This window comes from Ptychodera flava, chromosome 11, assembly GCF_041260155.1.
Source record: "Ptychodera flava strain L36383 chromosome 11, AS_Pfla_20210202, whole genome shotgun sequence".
NCBI classification, from domain to species: Eukaryota; Metazoa; Hemichordata; class Enteropneusta; family Ptychoderidae; genus Ptychodera; species Ptychodera flava.
In genome coordinates, this window is record NC_091938.1 from 21,746,767 (window position 1) to 21,770,136 (window position 23,370).

A 23,370-nucleotide genomic window follows, 5' to 3' on the forward strand; every position below is an offset into this window, starting at 1 on the left:
ACAAAATGGAACGGACACAGGCTTTTTTCTTTCTTGAGTTAAATTTCAGTCTAATGGACATGACATTGGATACCTGTGTTAAGTGGCAAATGGATGAGCACCTCAATTCCATACTCCATTTTGCGTGGACTATAAATTTAAAACTAGGTTTATCAATTGTCAAGCATTATGGCTGCCTTGAGCATGTACATGTGTGCTATAATCGAGTAAATAACACAGATGTAAGGGATTGGTATGATGCCTTAGCAAGTGGGCAGGACAAGAGCAACAGTGCTGAGATTTCTACACCTTGCAAAAGGCAGAAAAGGAAATTGTTTGACCGTTGAAGAGATGGGTAATGCTAATATATCTGAAAAAATTATAAAAGTAATTGTCACAGTTTTAGAGGTTTTGAAAAGAAACTAATTAAATGCCTTATTTGGGCGATTTTTGCTAGCAGGTAAAATGGATGAACTCCGTTCATAGTATAAGTCTGTCAAATATTAGATTTGTTAACATAATTGTGAATGTTCTCTTGAAGATAAAAAATCTGGACACACTTTCCAATACTTCTATGATGTAATCATGTTGTTTCAAAGAGTAATGTTTACCATTAAAGCAAACACTTCAGAGTAAAAAATGATAATTCCCTTTTTGTTTCAAATTTTCCACACTTGTTTCTACAACACAATTGGAACTAATTTGGGATAATTGGATGGTGAAGTAATGTCAATTTAATCTTCAAATGCAACCTCATCTACTTTTATTTTTAAGTTCCGCACTTGTTATTATGAGTAATTTGTAATATTGGAACATTCAGCTATAGGGCACCTAACACTTTTGAGAAATTTAAAAAATAAGATCCAATTATCCCAAATTAGTTCCAATCGTGTTCTACATGACTGGCAACCTTCATCCCAAAATTGATGAACTCAATGAAATCACAGAATATATGAAAATTCTACAATAGGACTGTTTATTTCTCAATATTTGATTTATAAACCATACGATCAGCTAATAATCTTCCAGACCCTTGTTGTGTACACATTGAAAAATACCAATAAAAATATTACAGTGCTCTCCTGCTCCGTATAAAATTCTATGTATTGTGTCAATTCAGCAACAATGTGAGCTGGCAAACACTTTGACACTTGTCGTATTTACAATAATTTTGGCCTACAAATTTATACCCTGCACATATTGCTTTCATTATCGCATCATATTTGAGTGACTGCAAGTCAGTGCAATGAAATACTTTTATTTACAATAGTTGGGAGTCTTCATCTACATATATTTCAGACATATTTGATACATATTACATGTGTATCAGTACATGTAATGAACAAGCTCTATCAATATGGATTGGTTTCTTTTCCCTATGGATATAATTTACTATAGTCAAAGCCCCAGTGACTGTACCTCTCGTGGGTATTTTAAGTGGTGTTTGGTGGATTTATCAACCATAGTTTCTTAGTCTGCATTCTTCACAAAGCAGAAAAACCAAGCATTTTGCCATTCAAGGCAGCCTGTATCTCCATTACGTACAGTGCCATTCTTGATTGTTAATTGTGTTTTGATTGGAAATAAACTTCTGGCAATACCAATACACTGGGCATACACTCTTATGTGCAGTGTTAACAAGAAAAATACCTGGTTCTGACAAGGACTATTGAAAAAGTAGTTTGTACAGAGAACGTGATACAGAACAAGTATGAGAAGTAATGTACACTGAAGCTTTACAATACAAAGTCCTTTTGATTCCTGAGCTCAATATACGTATAGCATAAAAAATGACTCAGAGCTTCACTTTAAAATATGGTCAGGTAAAAAATGTTTGAACCCATCTGTATTTATCATGTGGCTTACTGGCAGCTTCATCCCACTATACTGAATGTGCTTTCATCGCTGACACTTGAAAGAAATACAAGAAGTTTCTACAGTACATGTGATCTGCACCAAAGAATATTTTCAAATATTTTCTTCAGCGGGAAGATCTTGCAAGGTCACTCATACACCTTTAGTGCACTCTTTTTCCTTGAATATTTTAGCACCTGCTGTCATGCCATGAGACATGTATGAACCTTGTGCATTACATGATATGCACAGTGACTGCTGTTGAAAAGTTAACGTTGATGAATCAGTTGGCCGTCATACATGATCTGCAGCAGAATTTTAAATGGTTCATTTAAGCTGTAAAATAAGTTGCATGATCAGTGAGTTAGATGGCTGGATTAACTTGTAAGAACTAGTTTTCTTGTATTCTTAAGAACCATTGGAACTAATTTTATATGAAACTACTCCAGTAAAAGCAATTATACAATGTACCCTGTGTTTTGCCATTAACTAAAATGTTGCTCATCTGTTGGCTCTATCAGGCGTATTCTTATACACAGATCAATATATTTTTGTTGGAGTACTGCTTAAAAGATGGCAATGTTTTCTTCCCCGACCACTAAGAGCAAAAAGATACAAATCAATGATAACAAAAATAGCAACCTGTGATCGTTTTGTGTGTTTGTTGAAATTTTCATTAAAAAATATACAAAAATAAACTTCATGGAGATTCCTAAAATACTGAAGATCACAAAAACATCGGCAGGCATTGGTATGAAATGGGAGGACTGAATTTTACCATTCTCTAATTTACTTTTCAGATGGCTTTCTACACACTAATAGATCACCAGAAATGCCATATTTCAAACAGTTAGGCTTGATAAAATGAATTGGCCCTGTGACTCTCTTTGATGGTGACAAGCTTGCTAGAGTGGTGGGTGTTGAGAGAAAATGGGACTGCTACATAAATTTACCTAATCCAAATTAATTTTGGCATAATTTGTAGTAGCCCAAGCTTTGGTTTACATATTGTCAGTTAGATTATCCAATTTGTCACAAGTTCCTTCACAAAATTATGAATCTGAACATTTCTGCAAACGATCAGGAAGTTTGATGAAAGCTAACCTAAAAATCTGTGTTACTATGCTCTTGTTTTTCTAGGGTATATATGAAGCAATAAAACAGGTCGTAACAATAAAATATGTTTCTAAATATTGCATTTATTGTAAATATGTATCGGTTACCATGGATTTTGAATTGTCAAATCTCACTGGAACACAGTGCTTATTTGAAGGATGGCTCTCAATTGTTCAGATATATCATAAGATGTTGTTCATGGAGCAAGGGAGAGGGGCGCTTTTTGTTGTAACAAAATGGCGCTAACTTCAGGGCATGAAAATGTGAACATAATTCCTTAATTATCTATGTACAGTTACATCAGCTTAGTAATAAAACATTTTGTCTGTATGAGATAAAAGATGTACCCTGAATATAAAGTCCCCGACATATTTGTCTGCAAAAAGGGCTAAAATACATACTGATGTCACATACCAACAAATGTGTGAGATTTCAAGTGCTATCACTCGGGGGTCAATCACATTATCATTCTAGGGGTAGTGCCCCTCTCCTTTTCAAATCACATCGAGTAGGAACAGAGACATTGGAAAATTTCAAAAGTGGTGTACATACAAATTCTGTAAATATATTCTCACTGTTTGCATAATGGGCAACCATGAAGAGGTAGAGATAATAATTAGCTTCTAGGTGGTTGGAGTTTTTGCTGTGATTAACACGTTGAAAAGAAATCATCAATATCAAAATGCTCTTCCCACTGCATATCGTTGCCTAATGTGAGGATTTTCTCATAGCTCAGGTCTTCTGGGCAGCAGAGCAGATTTTATCTAAGAAAACGTACGCATGCTTCCATTCCATAATTGGGCCAAATGTTGTCTAAAACTAGCTGGCTGCGTTGGTATAAGTGCATTGATACACACTAAACCATTAGGGGGGTTTCATGTACCTTTGGAAGTTCAGGCAAATCACCAGAATGTGCACAGCAACCACGCTAGTGTGGAAGTCAACATATGACCTAGCATGCAAGTGGACATCCTTGTTAAAAGGTGAGATATTGCAGGTGGTGAACCACAAAAAATTAACATCATACATCATAACTGTGACAAGTCAGTTTTTTCAGGTGCTGTTCATGGAAAGGATTAAATGTATGTATCTGACAGATGTTCATGAAAATATTTCCCAGGACATATCCCCAAAAGATGAATCCTACTTGCTTATGGATTCTACTCATGATCATTTGGTAAAAAAATTAATCAGAACGAAGACATTTTCTCAGATTGCAAAGTGGAAAACTTGAAATTTTGGCATTTATTGAAACTAGGAAACATTTCAATTTCCTGTCTTTCACTCAAATGAGATGAACATCTCTTTCTACATTGTTCTATTGAAATATTTTCACCATGTAATGTACACATGTTTACCAAACAGAAGTATGCCTGGGTAGTGTTGCCACTTCCTATGGATTCATGTGGACCTGACAGTTTCAAGACACCCATTCTCAAAATCTACGGCTTTACACACAGGAATACTGACCTTATCACAGTTTTATTTCCTCCGATTAGTATTATACTTTCTCAAATTTTCAACGCAGTGGGAAATTATTTTGGCGTGATGACGTAATGTCTCACACCTCTTGGTTTTTTAATGAATACCACTGGCGGAAAATTTACGATTGCATATGCATATTGAGGTAATCTGAAGAGACACGAAATCGAGGGTCGATCAGAAATTGTGGTTTAACTTAACGTGTTATCCCTAGTGCCCAGTAAACAGGTCCACAATCACCATTGATAACAATGGGTTTGGGCTAAACCATGGTGGTGAAAGGGTTAACATAGCTAACCAAAGAGTGAAGAATTGCTTTGTACCACAAATCAGACGACTGAAGTCAGCATATTTGAATCATCCCTTCATGATCATCATAATCCAAATACTTTAATCTCTGTCTTCTGTTTTTATGAATTTTTTCCCTACGACACCATTTTGTCATAGCAAAGTCTGGGCTGTTCTTACTATCACCATAAATGGGTCATGAACTTTTCACCCCCCTCCCCCTCACCCCACCCCAATCGGTCCTCTCCACCAAACCGATAAATGGTCCTCTGCATCGACAGAAAAATCAAGCGAAAATACCTCATCCATAAAATGAATACATCACACACCAAGGCATGACAATTTTCGTTCGTACAACTGCAACATGCCATCAGCATGTTAGACTTCACTACTATTATCTGCATAGATCTAATACAATAAAAAAAAATTCTATAATATTGCTACTGTGCGAACGTATGTCCTTATAACCAACCATTCTCGGAAGACCCCTCCATTGAGATTTCAAAAATGTTTTATCAGAGTACTGGTGTACGGTCTTGCTATTTGCTCGAGTAGGAAGGCATTTTATATAAAAATAATAATTTTTTGCAGAGTATCAAAAGTGGGTATTATATAAAATTTGGGAGCTTGATGCATAATGCTGATAAGAAAAATATCAATTCGTTGGCACGGTAGAAAAAATCGAGTAGTCTCATATTTCAGTTCAGGTTCCCGTCAATTGGAAGTACGAAGGCCCTAAAAATTGGTTATAGGGACTTGATTACATTATCTGTTAGATTAGAAAGCTGCATATTTTCATTAAACCACTAATGCCTCGGTTTTATATAAATTCATGGCAGAATAAATCAACAATGATTTCTCTCCGTCATAGTGTTTATAAATAGTTTTCAATGTGGCCTATCATATGAAGGGTAGAATATATCTATTATGGAAGCGCCCTCACAAAGTTCTACATCAAATTCACTTGTTTTTATGTAAGGAGAGCAGAATCTGAGAACTGGCGGTTTTCTTTTCTTGTCTCTTATAAAAGCAAAATCAGTGAATCAAACTCATCTTGTTTGAATGATATAGTAAAAAAATAGAGAATTCACGGGACAAAAACACCATGCTTTAACAAAACATTTCATCCTCTTTTTGCACAAACAACATAACAGTTAACAAATTACTTCATCAGGCTTCTTATTTGCTTCTAAATATACATAACACATATCACACATAAGTTTTTATCAATAACGTAAAATACCATTCATAGAGGATGAAAACACAAATAAGTCCTTGTGTTCATCTGCCTTTCACATCTCATAATGATTATTTTGACAATTGTACAAACGTCTTACGCTGAATTACAAAGTGTCTTTTGTACAAACGTTGTATTTGATGCCGAATTTACAAAGTATCTTTTCATACAGATATTGTATTGGATAGAGAATTACAATGCATGTCTGTTGCAAATGATAGCAACCAGTGGTTCCTGTATTTTGCGGCAGACTGGACCGGAAACAGAACTGTTGTTCTAAGTTTGAATATATAAGTTCCAACTTGACAAAAAGTCTTTGAAATAAATTGAAGACTTCTTCTTGTTCTCAGTGTCGTGTGCTAGTGAATACTTGAGAGACTGTGACCAGAAGATGAGTAACTATCATATAGCGAGTCACTCAACGACAGCCGCTCTGGAGATGAGCTTCCTTCCGAGTGTCTTTCACGTTGCATGCCCTCATCGTCAGTGTCCGATTCCAGCTTGACGCCGCCACCAGGTATGATGTCTGTTTGGCTGTTTTGGTTGGTGTCCATCACGGGGTTATCCTATTGGAAAGATGAGAAACACGCATCAGTTGAAGAATGTCGAGTTTTCAATACAAAGCACCACAAAAAACAAAAATAACATGGTTGTGTGAAATCATAGGGAACTGAAAAGGATGATGGTTAAAAAGGAAATAAAATTGGTTTTCCTGAAGAACCCTTCTCAATTGGACAGTAGATGGAACATTTGACAATAATTCAATTATTTTTGAAACAAATACAGTCACTTCTTCTTTTCAATGTACATGTTAAAATACAAAGTACTAATACTAGATTTCCCAAAGCAATGTATTATGAACAGTATGCAATGTTATTGTTGATAAATTATTTAATAACTGGACTAAAATCCACCTATCAGCACATAACATGGGAGATTACACCCAGCAAGGCTGTGTTGGCAGGGAAAAGACTAAACATTCTATTCTGGCAGTACAGCAAGAAAGTGCATTTCAAACAGAGATAAAATACTGAACATTATATTAAGAGACACCAGCAGAAGAGCTGTAACATTAGTTGCATGCCTTCATACAGACCTCAACATAAACAGTATAACCTTGTAAGTGTTTTCTCCAGGTTTATCTCACATTGGGAGAAATCCCTCTACGTTTGAAAATTTGAGGGGAATTTGGTTCTGATTGAGAGGGCTAGGGACTATAATAACCTATGAAAGTTGAAGCAACCCAAACTTTTTTCAAGGTATTAGTAAATTTATGCAATGGCTCACTCTGGAGAAAAGTTATTGGTTCATTTATCTGGTTCATAAATGAATAGAGTAATGACTCACATTTGACTCAATGGTGTCTACGTCGAGCTCATCCACCAGCTCCTCCAGGAAATCAAAGCAAGCCATGGCTTCACGTTCCTTGTCGTCGTATCTGGTGTAGAGTTCTTGGATTTTGAAATCCAGGATGGACACCCTGTTGCTCTCTGAATACCTCAGCACTTGTCTCCTGTTGCCTGGGAAATGGAATAAAAGATAGGCATGAGCTGTGATACATCTTTGTAGTGATATGAGTAAGCACTTTTGGCTTTCTTTTTGCAGAAATTAACAGCACAAGTCCCTAGGCTCAGTCTTTTCCGATAGAAGTGTTAAGGTAGTATACTTCTAAAATTTGAATGACTGAAACTTTTGCTCAAACTTTCCTCAAGGAAAATTTAAACTTTGTTCTTCCAAAATAACGAATCAAAATCAGACGTCACCATTTGAATTTTGGTACTACTGATACAAACTACCTAAAATTTATGGATATTTGAAATTCAAAATGGCTCCAAAACCATGTTAACTCCATGGGGTAAAATTAGACAAAAAACAAGATTGTGAAAAAGCCTTTGACTTCACATTCTTCAAAAGGAGTTCGAGAGAAAAGTAAACCAGCAAAGAATTCTGAAATTGTGAGAGTTTGAAAATGTTCCTGAGACTCAGTCTACCTTAGTGACTTCAAAAATACTACAACCATGCGTGTCACTTCTACGGACACATGGATTTCTGACCACACCTCTCTCACCTAGGGATCTCATGCGTGTCACTTCTATGGACACATGGATTTTCGATCATACCTCTCTCACCTAGCAATCTCAGGAAGGCGTCCTCTCCGGGGTGACTGTGGTCCGTGTCGTCGCTGTCTCCACACGAGTCATCACTGTCGCTTTCGAAGAAGGAGTCCAACAGATTTGCTCTTTCCTGAAATTGGCCATACAGAGAAAACAAATACAGTGAATTTCTCAGGAAAGAAGAAAGATGACATTATTGCTGTATTCTCTTGTTCCTTGCAGGGCGTTCTTGGTTTTTTTGTTACGAATAGTGATTAGGGAAGTTGTCAGTATTTCTATCATAAAACAGCAATCCTATCACAAGGCATGTACATTCCTGATTGAAAGATTGTGTCGCAGGAAGTAAACTGTTTGTGAAAATGAATAACATAATAAATACTTAAACTATATAAAGTCTGTAATTTTAAGGATCCCTCAGTTCTGCATTTTAAAACATGAAGTATAATTTTTTGTGACGATCCATCAGAATGTGAATGTATAATCTGAGAAGCTCTTTCAATGTAAAGACATTTTTTCACTTATACCCCTGGATTGAATTGTTTACTGACACCCTTCACCATTTCAGCCTGGGTATTTCATCGTCCAATGCAAACATAAAAGATTACATCATTCTTATAATGTACAACAGAAATGTATGTTGTGATGATGAAATTGACAAAATCCGCAGAATAGCCACGTCTAGCGAAACAAGAGTAGCTCTGAAATCATACGTCAGAGTTATGATTTCATTTCAAAACAGCAAGCTGTGACTTACATGGGCATCCAGCTGTGCGGAGTCTTCACCGGCACTTTCAATGTCATCACTATCGTACAGATCTGAGCCTTCAAAGTCTTCCATTAGATCCGCACTGATAATGGGAGCTTGGCTTGCCTTGCTTTCAATACGGATGTCCACCAGTGATGGTTCATACGGAGTCTGACAGTGTTCTTGGTTTGGTCCCTGACATAGGTCAGTCTTCTGTGCAACGATGGGGTTATAAAACTCTTGTTTTTTCTCACTGTGTGAGAGCACGCCATTGGGTGATGGCGCTGCTACATCACTGTCAGTTTTTGATTTTGGAGACACACATTGTTTAGCAGCTGGATGAGTCCTGTGTGGGTGCCTTTCATTTGTAGATTCGACTGTTTTTATGTGAACACCAACTTTGTTTTCTGTCTTTGGGGTATGTCTGTCCAAACTCTGAATTCTTTTTGTGTTTGTATCGACTGAGGTGGTATTATGAGGGTGTCTGTCACTACAGTTTGTTTGAGAGTGTCTGTCAGTTGTGGCCACTGTATTTTGAAGGTGTTTGTCGCTGATGATATCTGGCTTTCTCTGTGGATGTCTGTCACTGCTTGTATGCGTCCACCTCGGAGAGTCTCTGTCACTGCCCCTATGTGCAAGCTGATCACTTTGCCTGCTACTGATCATATCGGTAGTTCTGCCATGGTGTCTGTCACCAGGGGTATCTGTCCTTTTGCTGGGCCTGCTTGGGTAGATTTCAACCCGCTGAACATGTATTACATTATCAACAGCCCTTGTCCCTTGCGTTGGTCTGTCTGTCCGAGGTGGATGTCTAGAAACATCACCGTTTGCATTTTGCACACTGTCCGCTGTAACTCCGTTTCTCTTGCATTTGTCCACAGAGTGACTTGACTCTGCTTTGGTGTTGGCATTTACTCTCTGTCTCCCATCACTGCAGTGTTTTGGGATTGTCTCCATCCTGGTAAAATCCTCGGGAGTTTTCACAGTGTCGCTGTCCTGACCGCTGCTGCTGTCGTCAATGAACGGCACATCGTCATTTTTCATCGCAAAGTGACTCGTCGACACCGCACCCATCTGGTGTCGCGAATTTTGATTTTCACTGTACACACTCCTGAGGCATACTGGCCTCGGTTCATTTTTCTTCAATTGTTTCTGCGGTCTCCCGCCATGCGCATTTATCGGTGCTGATATTTGTTGCCTATGTCCTCCAGTGGAAGTTATCTGCAAGGCAGCTGGCCTATGCTGCCAAGCGATGGCGCTGTTGCTGGTTCGCTGGTGATAAACTCCAGGAGGACCAAAGTTAGGCACTGGACGCCGGTACAGCTGCACATGATTCTGTTGGCGGTCTTTTTCATCTTTTAGTATCATTTTATAATCATATGGCCGCAAAGTCGTTGCCTTAGCTGCTGCTGGAATGAATAAAGTCGTTGGTCGCGTCAAAACTGCACAATCATCCATGGTTGTCCGCTCACCATCTGGCACGTTCGTCTTGCGGATTTCCTCGATTTTGGCACTTGTCGCATTGAAGTTTTCCTTTACAACTTTGGGATCGTTCTGGGAAAACTTTTCCGTGCCCAGGTCCTTCATTTCGCTCGGATCCGCGCTGCTATCCTCCTGAGCAAACAACGCTTTCCCGTTCTTATCTGCAGAAGCAGCGTCCACAACTGGACTGAGGTCCGGCATTTTGGTAGCGTCACCCACGATATGTTCTTTGCCAGCCTGGCCGTTCCTTGGTTCTGGAGAAGATGCCATCTTCGGAACAGGGCATTGGAGCAGTTGCTTTTCCTTTAGCAGGTCTTCGAAGTTACTCTCTTCTCCATCGGGTCTCTTGTTGGCATGGTTACCAGGGTCACACTGACTGTCGTTATCGGCCTTCAGTCCACTTGGCACCTGTCAATTGACAGTTGAACAAAAGATCAACAAATGTGAATGTTGTCTAAGTTCATGACATACGGTGATTTAAGTAACTTTCTCATTATTCCTAACATCAATCCAAACAAACACAAGAGCACTGATATACGGTATACTGGTACACACACAGGCATCTCACTTTTAAAAATATACATCTAAAATCTTGTTCAGTCTGTTTAGTAATTGTTAATAAATTATTCATGAAAGCAGAATACAAAAATATCTGACTGTGACTTTTACAGTACTATAGATATTTTTTAACTATCACGTACAGAAAGTCACAAATAAGCTGACACAGTTATGTTGAAACAGAGTTATCAAGGACAGATATGAAGACTCTGCTTAACCTTTTTTTTTTTTATCTTGAGATCATAGCTTACATTTTGAATGGTTTCTTTCTCTGTTTTGGTATGATCAGCATCTGGTAATGTTGACGACTGCGTCCAGGACTGTAACACGTCAACAAAATTCACCAGTGGTCTATCTTCCTCCTCCTCAGAGTCCGACAAGAATTCACTCTGCAAAGAGAAAAAAATTTGTTGAGGTTGGAAGAACAGATTGATCACCTTGGCTGTGTTATGATTCTAAACATCAGGTAACTTTGAATTGCTATGATTATAAGACCTTAGGACTTTGGAGATTCCGTCTGAAATATATCAGTTTTGTCTGATTACGTTATAATATTTCTTTATTATTTAACATTAAATTTCAAATGACTACTACTTTTTAATACTTATGTCTCGTGCTTTGTATGTGTTGTTCAAAGGCTATCCAGAAACGCATACAAGATAACGTTCCACACTATTGAACTTGCTTAAAAAGGTTAATAGCCACCCCATTTGACACCCCAGTCATGAATGTACAATGTACGGTGTATAATAATTTCGCATTGGGCGATACGCTGTACCAATGTCCTTGTGTATCCTTTGCAGTATTTTCATGATAACCTCATAGTCTCAGAAAGTTGATACTTACCAAGGGAGTTGCTGACTTTCTACTGATACTGCTCTTCAGACTAGCTGCAGCAGACCCTACGGAGTCCACAGAATTCAAGGAGTTCAGTGACTCCACCGACCCGCTCGTTTTGGACTTCTCTGCGTTCAACAAGGCCGATGCTGATGATCTGGAAAATGTGAAACATCTTGCAAATTAATCGTGGTAAAGTTTCATCACAAAAGGTTTTTGTTGTAGTGCCACAAATCAAGGCATTTCAAAACTGTTGCAGAAAAGTCTGGACACCATCAAAGGATTTTCATTGGCTGTGTTTTGTATTAAAAGAGGAATGAGCTTGGCAGTTTTATATACCGTATGGTGATCTTGTGAATCATTAGTGAGATAACACGAGTGATTTTGAGCTCTAGCTTGGTCATACAGAATCCATTCTTTGTCATAAACATTAACTATTCACTGGTCAGTGAGACAATTTAAATTATAATGGTAAATTGGATGGTCTCAGCAAATTTGATGTTCTGGTGCTTGAGTCGCTGGATTCGATCAAATTTTGACGAGGCTTTTGAAGCTGAAGTCTTGGGTAGTTACTGATTGAGGATCCTGTATTTTCACATCTAAAATATTGAAATTCCAAGGTATGAGAAACACAGTTTCTCAAACAGAAACGTATCGTAGAACTTCTTATATTAAAGTATATATCAAAGTAAACATTTTTAATTTTCCCCTTCTCATGGAAAACTTCACTTTGTGTGAAAAATTATTCTACTTTTGAAGGCAGTCTCTTTTCGTATCATTGATATCAAAAACATGTAAGAATTTATAAATAGTATTAAATGGAGACCTTATTTCCAAAACTTGAGGGGGAGTTTCCGAGCAGAAAATCACTAACAATATCCCTCATCATACTAAAAATTACTTTGCCCTTCATCTATTCAACTCCATTGCATAGTATAGAGGCCAACAGTTAAAATGGTTATACCTGAGGAACACAGTGATGTAGAAATGTGTCTGTGGTTGATAAAGTGGGTTTGGGGTTAATGTGCTGATCACATACTTACTTTGGATGTTTACTCTCCTCTGGTGCCTCAGATTCATCTTCCATGATCCCATTATTCAGAATCTGGCACGGACTTCGCCTGAGAGGGGCACTTTTCAAAACAAATCTCGGTGACAGATTGAGCAAAGTCAAGTCCTTGGATTGGGCAGTCAGGATTTCCACTTCCCTGACTGACGCGCTGCTCGAGGCAAACTTGGATTCCCCTATCTGAGTCCCTTGCACATTGGTATTTGTCTTCTGGAATGTTGATTTCTGTGAAGGTTTGTTAAAGAGAGACGACTCTGACTGTGCCCTGCCTGATGCCCAGGCAATGTGAGCGGCGCCCTCACGTGGCCTTGTCCATGAAACTTCTACAACGGAGGTGTGAGGCATACCAGCAGGCTTTCCCACACTTGATTCAATCCTGGACTTGCTCTGTCCGGGAACGATAGGGGAGGGACAACCTGCTCCATCTACGCAACAGTTCTGGTCTTTTGACTTCACTTTTTCACTGCTGCACTTCTCAGAATGTCCACACGAATTTTCCACAGCTACAGCCTTTCCTTTGCAATGCGAAGTAGCGCCACACTTGGCGACTTCTACCGCCTTGCCTTTTGCACTGAGCTCTCCACTCCCTGCACATTTTTTCTCCAGTTCCTGTGCAGCATAGTAAGGCCTGATCGGCCTGTCATCTGGGTTCATGACTGGGCTGCTGCTCACAGAACTGACTGACGCATTTTCCTGCTTCATCGCGTTCAGCTTCTCTGGCGATATGAAAGACGGCACTCTGTTCTCGGCCGACAGCCTCCGATACAGATGCTGCCTCTCTTCTTCGCACAGTCCGTCCTCCCGCCCTTCCCTGTATGTTTCATTGAGTGACGACTGTTTGATTAGTTCTGGTTTTGTGTTGGCGTACCAAAGGGCAGGTGATCCATTTGTGTATTTTACAGGCACTTGAGGGGAACACTTTTGCATGTTTTGCACACCATCTGTCGTTCGAATCCCGTCAACTATTTTCACACAATTCCCTGAGGTAGTAGTTTTGCAGTTCGGCTGCATAACATTTTGACCTTTGCCCTCTGAACTTCTCTCTTCACTTGTCCTCCTTTTCATCAGTTCCACAAGTTCCTTATTAATGCTGCTGTGATACAGTGAGTCGTCGCTTTCTTCTTCCAGAAGCCTCACTGGCTGTGGAAATGAGGAATCCTCAACAGGACTTTGCCTCTTGAAAACTTTCTTTTCAGTTTTTGCTTTCTGTTCTCCATCTATCACACTTTGGCTGTGCTCTTTTCCCAATTCTTTGTCCCTGACACTTGACCCATTCTCAACACCAGAGGGCTCCTTTTCTTTAGCAGCATGGTCTTCCGGCTGTTTCGGCGAGCTACTAGTAATGCCAGATTGGATCGCCGAGGTTATCTTTTCTGGAATGGAATTGTCTGGAATCTGATGTTGGCTGCTGCTTGCCTCAGCTGGCACCTGAACGATGGATGGGCAATTCAAGTTGTCAGAGCAACTGGACACCGATTTGTCTTCGTCAGCGACAACAGAGTTCAACTTTGACGTTTCCGGTTTGTAACTTGTGTGGTGGTTCCTGGTGACTGAGGTATACTGAACGAAGGCACTTTGACCGCTGCTTTCATTCGTTGGAACATCGAGACTTATATTCAAAGCAGCTCTCGGATCCTTCCTCCACGGTGACGTGTAAGTACTAAGTTTGTTTAAGTTACTGTTATTGTTCATACCATCATTTGCTCGTGCCAGCTCTGCACTTTCACCTTTGACCCCTCCAAGGTCGTTGACTATTTTCCCTAACGATGTAAGAGAAGTGTTGATTTCCTTAATCTCTGTGCCCTTACTGGCATCAATCTGACTCGCTATTCTAGCCTGGCTAGGACTTCTGTCATAGTTAGTTTCACCCGTGGTTCTAAAAATCTCGTTCCTTTCACCTGAGAGGGTCGGAATCTGGTACATTTCCTGGCCCCCTCCGTCGTCATCGTCGCTGCTTTCCAAACTGTTCAAACTAAAGGAGCTGTCCAGGAGGCCCTTTCCCGGTGCTGCCCCTTCAGATTCGTCTGTCCCTCCGGAATCTAAACTTCCCTGCGGTGAGCTTGTCTCCAGCCTTGGCATGGTTTCCAGAGTGCCCCTGTCACCGCTCCTCTTGGAATGCTTGACATCCGATGCAACAAGACTGTCGAAGCTTTTTACGTTGGCGGTGGCATCGTTGAGCTCTTTCATAACGCTCTGCGCAGTCTCATAAGGGGCGTGCTTGTACGGGAGGTGGTACTTATCGGTGACAATCAGTCCATTTCTGGAAGCCACGGGATCAAAAACTGGTTTGGTGGGATTGGCATCTCTCCTGTTGTTGGTAAATTCATTTGGTTTTTCCGTCTTTGCGAATTGATGATATGCCAAAGGTTGCATGCCGATCATGTGTTCCGTTTGCAGACTTTCCACGTGGAACTGCCGGAAGGTTTCCCTCAGCTTTGGTGGCATTTCCGAACTCATTCCAATTTCATCATACGCGGGGATTTTGCCATTCCCGCCCTGGTAGCAGTTTTTCTGAGCACTTGCTTGGTACATCCTCTCCTCGGCTAATTCCTGTTGCACCCCATTGAATTGTGGGTAAAGCCTGTCTGGCCTCCCGTAATGAGCAAACATGTCAATCATGGCCGAGGTCTCCTTCATGTAGCCACCATGGAAACCAGTTGTGTATCTGTCCAACGAATGTACATGTCTTTGTGAAGAGAATTCTGATTGGCTGTGGTAGAGATCTCCATTGGCAAATGCTTTGTGCTTACTTGTAGGTGACCACCCAAGTTGCATTGTTGGAACAGACGGATATGCCTGTTGGAGCAAACATGTAAAAATAATTAAAGTTTAATAATGATAGAACATTCCCACAGAGATCAGCCATTTTCAGTAGTTGTTTTACAGTTTTGTCATTTCAAATTCAAGAGTGACTGTGGATAATAAGATCTTCACTTCCTGAGGAATTTGGAGCAATATGAGGAAAAAAGAAAACTGTTTCGATACCCTAGTGGAATAATTTTTTTATGACTCTGTTGCTAGTCACAGAGGTGAGCATACTATTTGTACATATTCAAATGAGGATCTCAATGTTACTGTCTAACAAAGATTACAATATGAAAGACTAAGCCAATATTTTCAAAAATATTTGAAAAACTATTTACATGCAACTTGAAAATTGCTGTTGACAAAATGCTCTTTTAGGGAGTGACAGGTAAAAATAATTTTTTATAGTTTTAAAACTTAACCCTTTGAAAGCCGTAATTTTTTCCACCAAAATTTTAGTGCAACATTTTACCATTTTCTAATGAATATTCCTCAAACCTTTTAGATAATTTTGAACAAAATGGACATTACATTTCATTGGCTACAGTTTTTTATCAAAACTTTGGCAAAAATCTGAAAATCACTGACTGGGGTATATTTTGTAAAGGTGACATACATTGACTTTGGCATCCAAAGGGTTTATTTTCTCTATATAAGTTTCTCTACATTCACACTTTGCATTTTCAATTTTCTTGGTGAACAAAATATTGTCGTTCACAGAGTTTGACAACACTTACATAATTTGCTTGATTAGAATGAGTACTATGCAGAGATTCAGAGCTGAGACCAGCATAGTCAGGGCTGTTACCACCCTCCTTCCTGATTAAAGGCCTGGCACCACCTGACTTGTTTGTTGGTTTGTTGTTTCTCTTCTGGATGCTGGGCGAGGACTGAGCACTTCCTGGAGCACCTTGGGATCGATACAATGCCTGGAAAAGTAGAGAAATGCTCATCAGAGGAGGTAACCAACTCACGTTGACCATAAAAAAACATCCTTGCCAACTAACCAGACAAAAAAAATTATCATTTCTGGGTAAAATATGCATATATAAACTTCGGAATCACAGTACCCACAGTTCTCTTTGATCTGTACACACTGAGATCATTCATAGAAGTGCAGCAAATTTCCTCTGTACACAGAACAGCCGGGTCCATCAAATTCTGACAGCATTGTTTTGATATTCATTTCTTTATTTCCCACTTGGAGAAAATCGACCCTTTTCGCACAGAGGAGATGGCAATGTAATAATTTTGTCAACATATGTTTCAAATCAAGTCATCGTTGATGACACAGTCCCCGCTTGTCCATTTTGTTATAATCTTTGGTGTCTAGGTAGCTGTGGTCTAGGTAGCTGTGGAATGACATTGATGCAACGGGTGTATCAGGCCTGTGACTTGCATAATAAAGTAATCTGAGGAACGTTCAATAAATGACTCATCTCTGCCGGTGTTGACCACTGAAGGAACTTTTGATTACATCACACATAACGATGCCCTCACTGCCTCTCTAAGTGTCATGACGGCACATACATGGTTTGATGGAATTTTCGAAATGGTATGGGATCGGGTATGTTGTTGTAATCAGCCATTTCGAATCATATAATGAAACAAATTAATGTGCACAAGAATGCAGCCATAGTATTTTATCTTCGTATCACGTTTGAACAAAATCAGTCCATCGAGGGGCAGTGATCTATGTTTATGTTTCAAAGACATAAAAAATCACACCAAAATTGAAATCAAATGGCTGTCTATTGACCATATGGATCATAGCACAAAATTAGTAGACATGCATATGTATGCCATAGTTAAATAATAACACATGAGAGCGAGGGCAAGATCACGATTTATTGCCTGCCCAAGGGATGGTGGTCATGATCGAAATATTGATGATGCCCTTGCCTACGGCTCGGGCATCATCAATATTTCGATCATGACCACCAGCCCGAGGGCAGGCAAAAAATCGTGATCTTGCCCTCGCTCTCATGTGTTATTATTTTTATTACACCGAACAAACTTCTTCGAGTACAGTTCGCCTTTCTGCATGAGTCCGGACCTCAGCGAAAAATGTTGTCAGTGCCAAGTCTAGGTTGCCGCTGAATGTTTGCCGATCTCCTCGGTCGCGTATCCAAATTTGTTGCTTGCATAGTCGCTGAACACAGAAATTGCATTCCTTGTTGCCATTTTCGTTCGTTTGCTGTTTACTTGCATCAAAATATCGTCTAACTGTGCCGGTGACAGCTCTGCATGACGTTTTGCAGCGATAGTCAGATAGTAGCAAGTACAAGCGAACGACAATTTGTTATGCGCAGAAAGGATGCGCAGTAAGTAAAATGACGTCATCCATGTAATATCAAATGCAGAGGGCATCATCAAGTTCGCAGAGGGCATCATCACGTTCGCAGAGGGCATCATCACGTTCTTTTACATGTCACGTGAGTCGTGTTTAACCAATGGCTAGTGCACGCTGAATGAGTGAGGTGTAATAATACTTTATCTTTGTACCAAGTCTCAACAACATTGGTTAAGGAATATTTGCATATGATTAAGCCTCAAAGACATGAAAAAATCCAAAAATGACCATCTGGCAGCGATATAGGAAAAAAATGACAATCTGGCAGCCATATTGGAACATGTCACGAAGTAAATTGACATGTATATGTATGCCATAGTGCTTGATCTTTGTGCCAAGTTTGGACAAAATGGGTGTAATGACCTTTGAATTACGCTTCAAAGACATGCAAAATTCCAACAAAATGGCAGTTCTGCAGCCATATTGGATCCCATCGCAAGGTTAATTGATACATGCATATGTATGCCATAGTGCTTTGCCTTTGTGCCAAGTTTGAACAAAATCGGTTCAAGGATGTTTGAGTTATGGTTCAAAGACATGAAAAATCGCAACAAAATGGCCGCCTCACGCCCATATTGGATCGTATCGCAATATAATTCGACATGCATATGTAGGCCATAGTGTTATGCCTTTGTGCCAAGTTTGAACAGAATCGGTTCAAGGATGTTTGAGTTATGGTTCAAAGACACAAAAAATCACAAACAAAATGGCCGCCTCGTGGCCATATTGGATTGTATTGCAATATAATTTGACATGCATATGTAGGCAATTGTGTTATGCCTTTGTGCCAAGTTTGAACAGAATCTGTTCAAGGATGTCTGAGTTATAGTCCAAAGACATGAAAAATCGCAACAAAATGGCCGCCTCGTGCCCATATTGGATCATATCGCAAAATAATTTGACATGGATATGACAGCCATGGTGTTATGCCTTTGTGCCACGTTTGAACAGAATCTGTTCAAGGATGTCTGAGTTATGGTCTAAAGACATGAAAAATCGCAACAAAATGGCCGCCTCGCGCCCATATTCGATCATATCACAAAATAAATCAATGTGCATCTGTAGGTCATAGTGCTATGCCTTTGTGCCAAGTTTGAACAAAATTGGTTCAGCAGTGTCTGAGAAACTGTTGATGACGGACGGACAGACGGACGGACGGACGGACGGACGCACAGACGGGACCCAATCTATAAGTCCCCACCGGACTTCGTCCGCGGGGACTAATCAGAGTAAAACTATTAAAAGTGATACTTTAATAACATAAATTGGTATATTTTTATGAAATGTACTGACCTGAGTAGCTGTGTTGGAGGTAGTGGGCGTTGTGACTACGCTAATACTGCTATCTTCATTGGTTGTTTGATTTGGAGTTTCCCCTGAGACACCTTTTCCCCTTGAATGCTTTGTGGGATATGTCTGCAGGCAGAAGAAATTGTAGAAATATTATTGTTTGGAAAGTAGTCCCCTGTTCTACCGGTACTGCAATACTTGCCTTTGTTTGCTCTTGATTTTCTGCGTTTAAATACACCCTGGTGAACAAAGGGACTCTGGATAATGAAAAGATGTAAAACTGTTCTCTTCAATTGTGTGATTATGGTAGCGACAAGATCACCATCGAAGTAAAATGTGATCTACAAAATGTAAAACCGATAGAAATGAAAATTCAGAACAATGGCTTAGTAAGAGAAATGGAATGAAACTCAACCGATTATCTCTAGAAGAATACAAAACTATCTCCGGACATTCAGAAAATGTACAATCATCTGGTGAAATAAGTTTCAAAAATGTTGATACACACTTCTTGTCATTATCAATTTAGAGACATATGTTATACATGTCATAATACCTTTTCATTAAATATTGCAATTTTATTTAAATATTATGATAAATTTAGTCCACAACAAGAAAAAAGAGAATCCTATTTTCTAATGTATTCTTTTTGACTTCCTGTTTATTTGTGATTTGTTTTCCATTTCCTCCCTCATTTAATAGTAGAAATATCACTACAGTTTGTCTTCTTTTTGAATTTATTTTTAGTCTTTCTACTGTTTGCCACATTGTACTTAGCTATTCTTTGACTTCCAATGGAACACACTGACGATGAGAGGAAACAGGTCCCTGAACTCACAGCAATGTCACGCTGGGGTCAGGGCAATACACAAAGCTCTACGAACAAACTGAAAGGGCATTGTTGAGTACTGAGAAGACTGCCCAATGGAGTCAACCACCTCCATTAGTACAGTCCTGAGACGATCTGTACACTCTGATGGGACTTTTTTCAAATGAGAAATTACATGTCAATTAACCTCATGGAACGTGGCTTAATCCCCCCTCATCAAACTGTATATGACTTTCTATAGTTTTCAGAGCTGTTACTAGACCAACACACATGACACGGTAAATGGGGATGAATTTAACCCTTTCACCCCCAGTTCCCTGTATACAGGTCCAACTTTACCATAGAAAACAATGGGACAAACCATGGTGGTGAAAGGGTTAAAGCTATAGAAATAAAAAGCCATTTAATGAAACTGTATTGAAGGCTAGATATCTCATGCAATGGCTGCTCTCCCAGTGTTTGTATAGAACATTTTGCAAACCACGATAAGCTGTACTATGCTGCTCTTTCCATAGTTTTGACGCATTCCTTTGCCATTGTTAAAATATTGTCAAACACTGCACATTTGTTATCAATTCTTTTGATGCACCTTTCTGCCCCCTCCGCTGGTGTGTTCTGAACAAGGACACAGAATAAATGCCTCATCGTGACAACACACTCTTGTTTTACCACCCCTACGCTACCAGTACCTGCACCGCACATAATAGATGTGAAACAAGATTGCGTAAACTGTAAACACACTCACCACTCACTGAACACAATCAAGTTAACAAAAAGCCTTGCCACAGGACACACTGGAGGGCATTAATGCCCCAATTTGATGCCATCAGATCAGCCAACCAAGCCATCAGTGTTCTGTAACTACAAAGAACCCCTTGAGGGGGAATGCCATCTCCTTTGCCAATCTCCATCTCAACATCAACAAAACCCTCCACTGCTTCTCTGACTTCTTGAGTTTAAATTAGATTCGACAAACTCAGGTTTTTATCTGTAATTAGGTTTCAATCCAATTCTGTAGCATAAACAAGCTCCTCAGACGTTCAATGGCTAGCAGGCAGGCTTCACAAGAGCTGCCGTACTTCAAAACCGGGCACTTGAAATCCTTTCAACTTCTGTAAAATCAGCACACTTAATCAGCTGCCATGATGGACGCTGCAATTTACATCCATCATAGTCACATACGCATAATATGCCCATTCCACATCATTTTGTAGGAAATGCTTTGTTTGATAGAGAGCATCTATTCCTGTGCTTAAAATGAGTGGACACATTATGGCAAGTCAACATCCACGACTGTGGAACTCTGGGAAATTTCCCATGATGCAATTTAATATGAAAGATGACTCAGCAGTACATAAAATTTTTAAGTAAAAAAGTTTGTAGCATTCTGATTGACGATTCATTTATTCTTTTAACTATAAAGTTCATCATTATATTGAGATACAAAAGAGACTTTCCACTGACTTCCAAAGATGATGCTACAGTGCAGGGAACGATGCAATTATAAAGTGAAAGTTTTTAAGGCAGAATGCGCTTCGGGGACAGATATTTGGGCTTCGATATTTTCACAATGCTTTCCTTATCTACCCCTTGTGTAGGCTCATTTTGAAGCTCTTGGATTAAATAAAATTTTCACCGTCTCATTTTTGTGAAAATAAAAATTTACATTTTCCCTGCAAGTGAACTCAGGGATGGCGGCCATTTTGAATTTCAAATACGATAATTTGTTTCCATAGTACCAAAATTTGCATGGTAACCCCATTTTTATTCTTGATTTTCAAAAAAAATGGTTTTGAAAGAAGAACTTTTAAGCAAAAATTTATAAGTGTTTCAATTTTGAGGTGCATACTACCCTAAACAGTTGCTATGGCTTTTCTTACCTGCATAGATAGTTCTCTGGTTGATTGCCTCTGTCTCTCTCTTTCAAACATCATGTTCAATAATTTGTTCTGTTGCTCCAAATCAAACACCCTGTTCTGTAACTTTATGCATTCTGCTCTCAGGTCCTGAGGGAAAAACAAAGAATAGATCTGGTAAACATCTCTGGACTTACAATATGATATGCGATATATGATTTATATGTACAACGGTATTATCCTCTTCACAACTAATTTGTAATACTTGTAGACAAAGACTTGTCAGAGTGCTCAATGGAGCACACATACAACTGGTATTGTTACCATGGAGACCTGAAAAAGTGGTTATCATGTCAGCAAGCACTGGCAATTGAAAAACAACACTGCTTGCCGGTGGCATGGAAACTGTTCTGTATTTTCCTCAGCACTCAAATCAATGCTGTCACTATGTATGTAGAACAAGCTTTGCAAATAAGACCCTACTGTAGTAACGGCACAACTTCCTTGTGTAAATGGGGTTTCTATAAAATAAATTGTTACAATGATATCCTATTGACGTCAAAGTTTATTCAAACAGTAAACCTATATTGTCAGTTTTGGTGCAAGAGAGTCAGCGGAACCCTTTCACATTGGTAGACCTTTTTTACCAAATTCATACACTAGTAGGCAGTTTACATGCTTTAGTTCAAAATGGAGAGTGACATTGTCAAACAAAATTTTGGTTGGGTGACAACTTGTGTCACCCATCACAAGTTTTTTCAGAGAGTTTTAGGGAAACTCCCTTCAAGCAGTGATAATACTCAGAGCAGAAAGTACATCCTGTTAAAGTGCCTTTTGATGAGAGAGAATTTCTATGATAACCCTTTGTAGAAATTGTCTATAGTACTGGGTGTTTTAAACTGTAGTAGAAAAAGCATGTATAAGAATAGGGAAGGTTATGTGACCACAATGACAATAACAGACACTGAAAAGAATTTTCTGGATAATCAGGACATTGTGTTTGGAAAGCCCTAACCTTCACCCTGGCTTCCTCGTTTTTATCTATTCATTGCCCGGTTCCAAATGAACCAGCATGATACTAGACTATTGATCAACACACTGAATGGAATCTGGAAATCAATGAGGTTAACCTCTAAACTGAGGATTTTGCCGAAGTTGGCTGTTGCAAGGTAATGGCTGGAGATGTGAACACATACACAGAGTTATGTCTTCATCAACGTCAACGGTGTGTCAAGGTTATATATCAAGTTTAAGTAAGGTGTGAAGTTCTCTCCTGTACACACTTTTGTGTACAACAGTTGACATTCACAGCATCACTACCGTATAATAAACCTTGCAATCATTAGAGTTTGTTACAATTCTGGTGTTTTCTTTACCTGGACCTCTATGATAGGAAAAGCTTGTGGAAAGTTACGGTAAAATATGCTTCAGGGAACAGTTTTTCCAGACATTGAAATTTTTACAATACTGTTATGG

General features: G+C 39.3%; 1 protein-coding gene across 8 annotated transcripts in view; it reads right to left on the reverse strand.

Annotated features, from left to right (window-relative positions):
• Positions 1–928: 928 nt before the first annotated feature.
• The window catches only part of LOC139143812 (uncharacterized), a 178,751-nt gene continuing 156,309 nt past the window's right edge, over positions 929–23,370 (reverse strand). For 6 of the 8 annotated variants that reach the window (XM_070714377.1, XM_070714381.1, XM_070714380.1 and 3 more), the window contains 10 exons: positions 21,919–22,044; positions 19,213–19,335; positions 16,304–16,495; positions 12,736–15,557; positions 11,702–11,849; positions 11,107–11,244; positions 8,825–10,705; positions 8,077–8,200; positions 7,304–7,476; positions 3,013–6,522 (listed from right to left, as the gene is read on the reverse strand). In XM_070714377.1, coding sequence (XP_070570478.1) covers positions 6,316–6,522; positions 7,304–7,476; positions 8,077–8,200; positions 8,825–10,705; positions 11,107–11,244; positions 11,702–11,849; positions 12,736–15,557; positions 16,304–16,495; positions 19,213–19,335; positions 21,919–22,044 — 5,934 coding nt within the window. In that variant the 3' untranslated portion in view covers positions 3,013–6,315. Of the gene's footprint in view, positions 6,523–7,303; positions 7,477–8,076; positions 8,201–8,824; positions 10,706–11,106; positions 11,245–11,701; positions 11,850–12,735; positions 15,558–16,303; positions 16,496–19,212; positions 19,336–21,918; positions 22,045–23,370 lie in introns of all 8 variants that reach the window. The other 2 variants (XM_070714376.1, XM_070714383.1) reach the window with 1 other exon arrangement.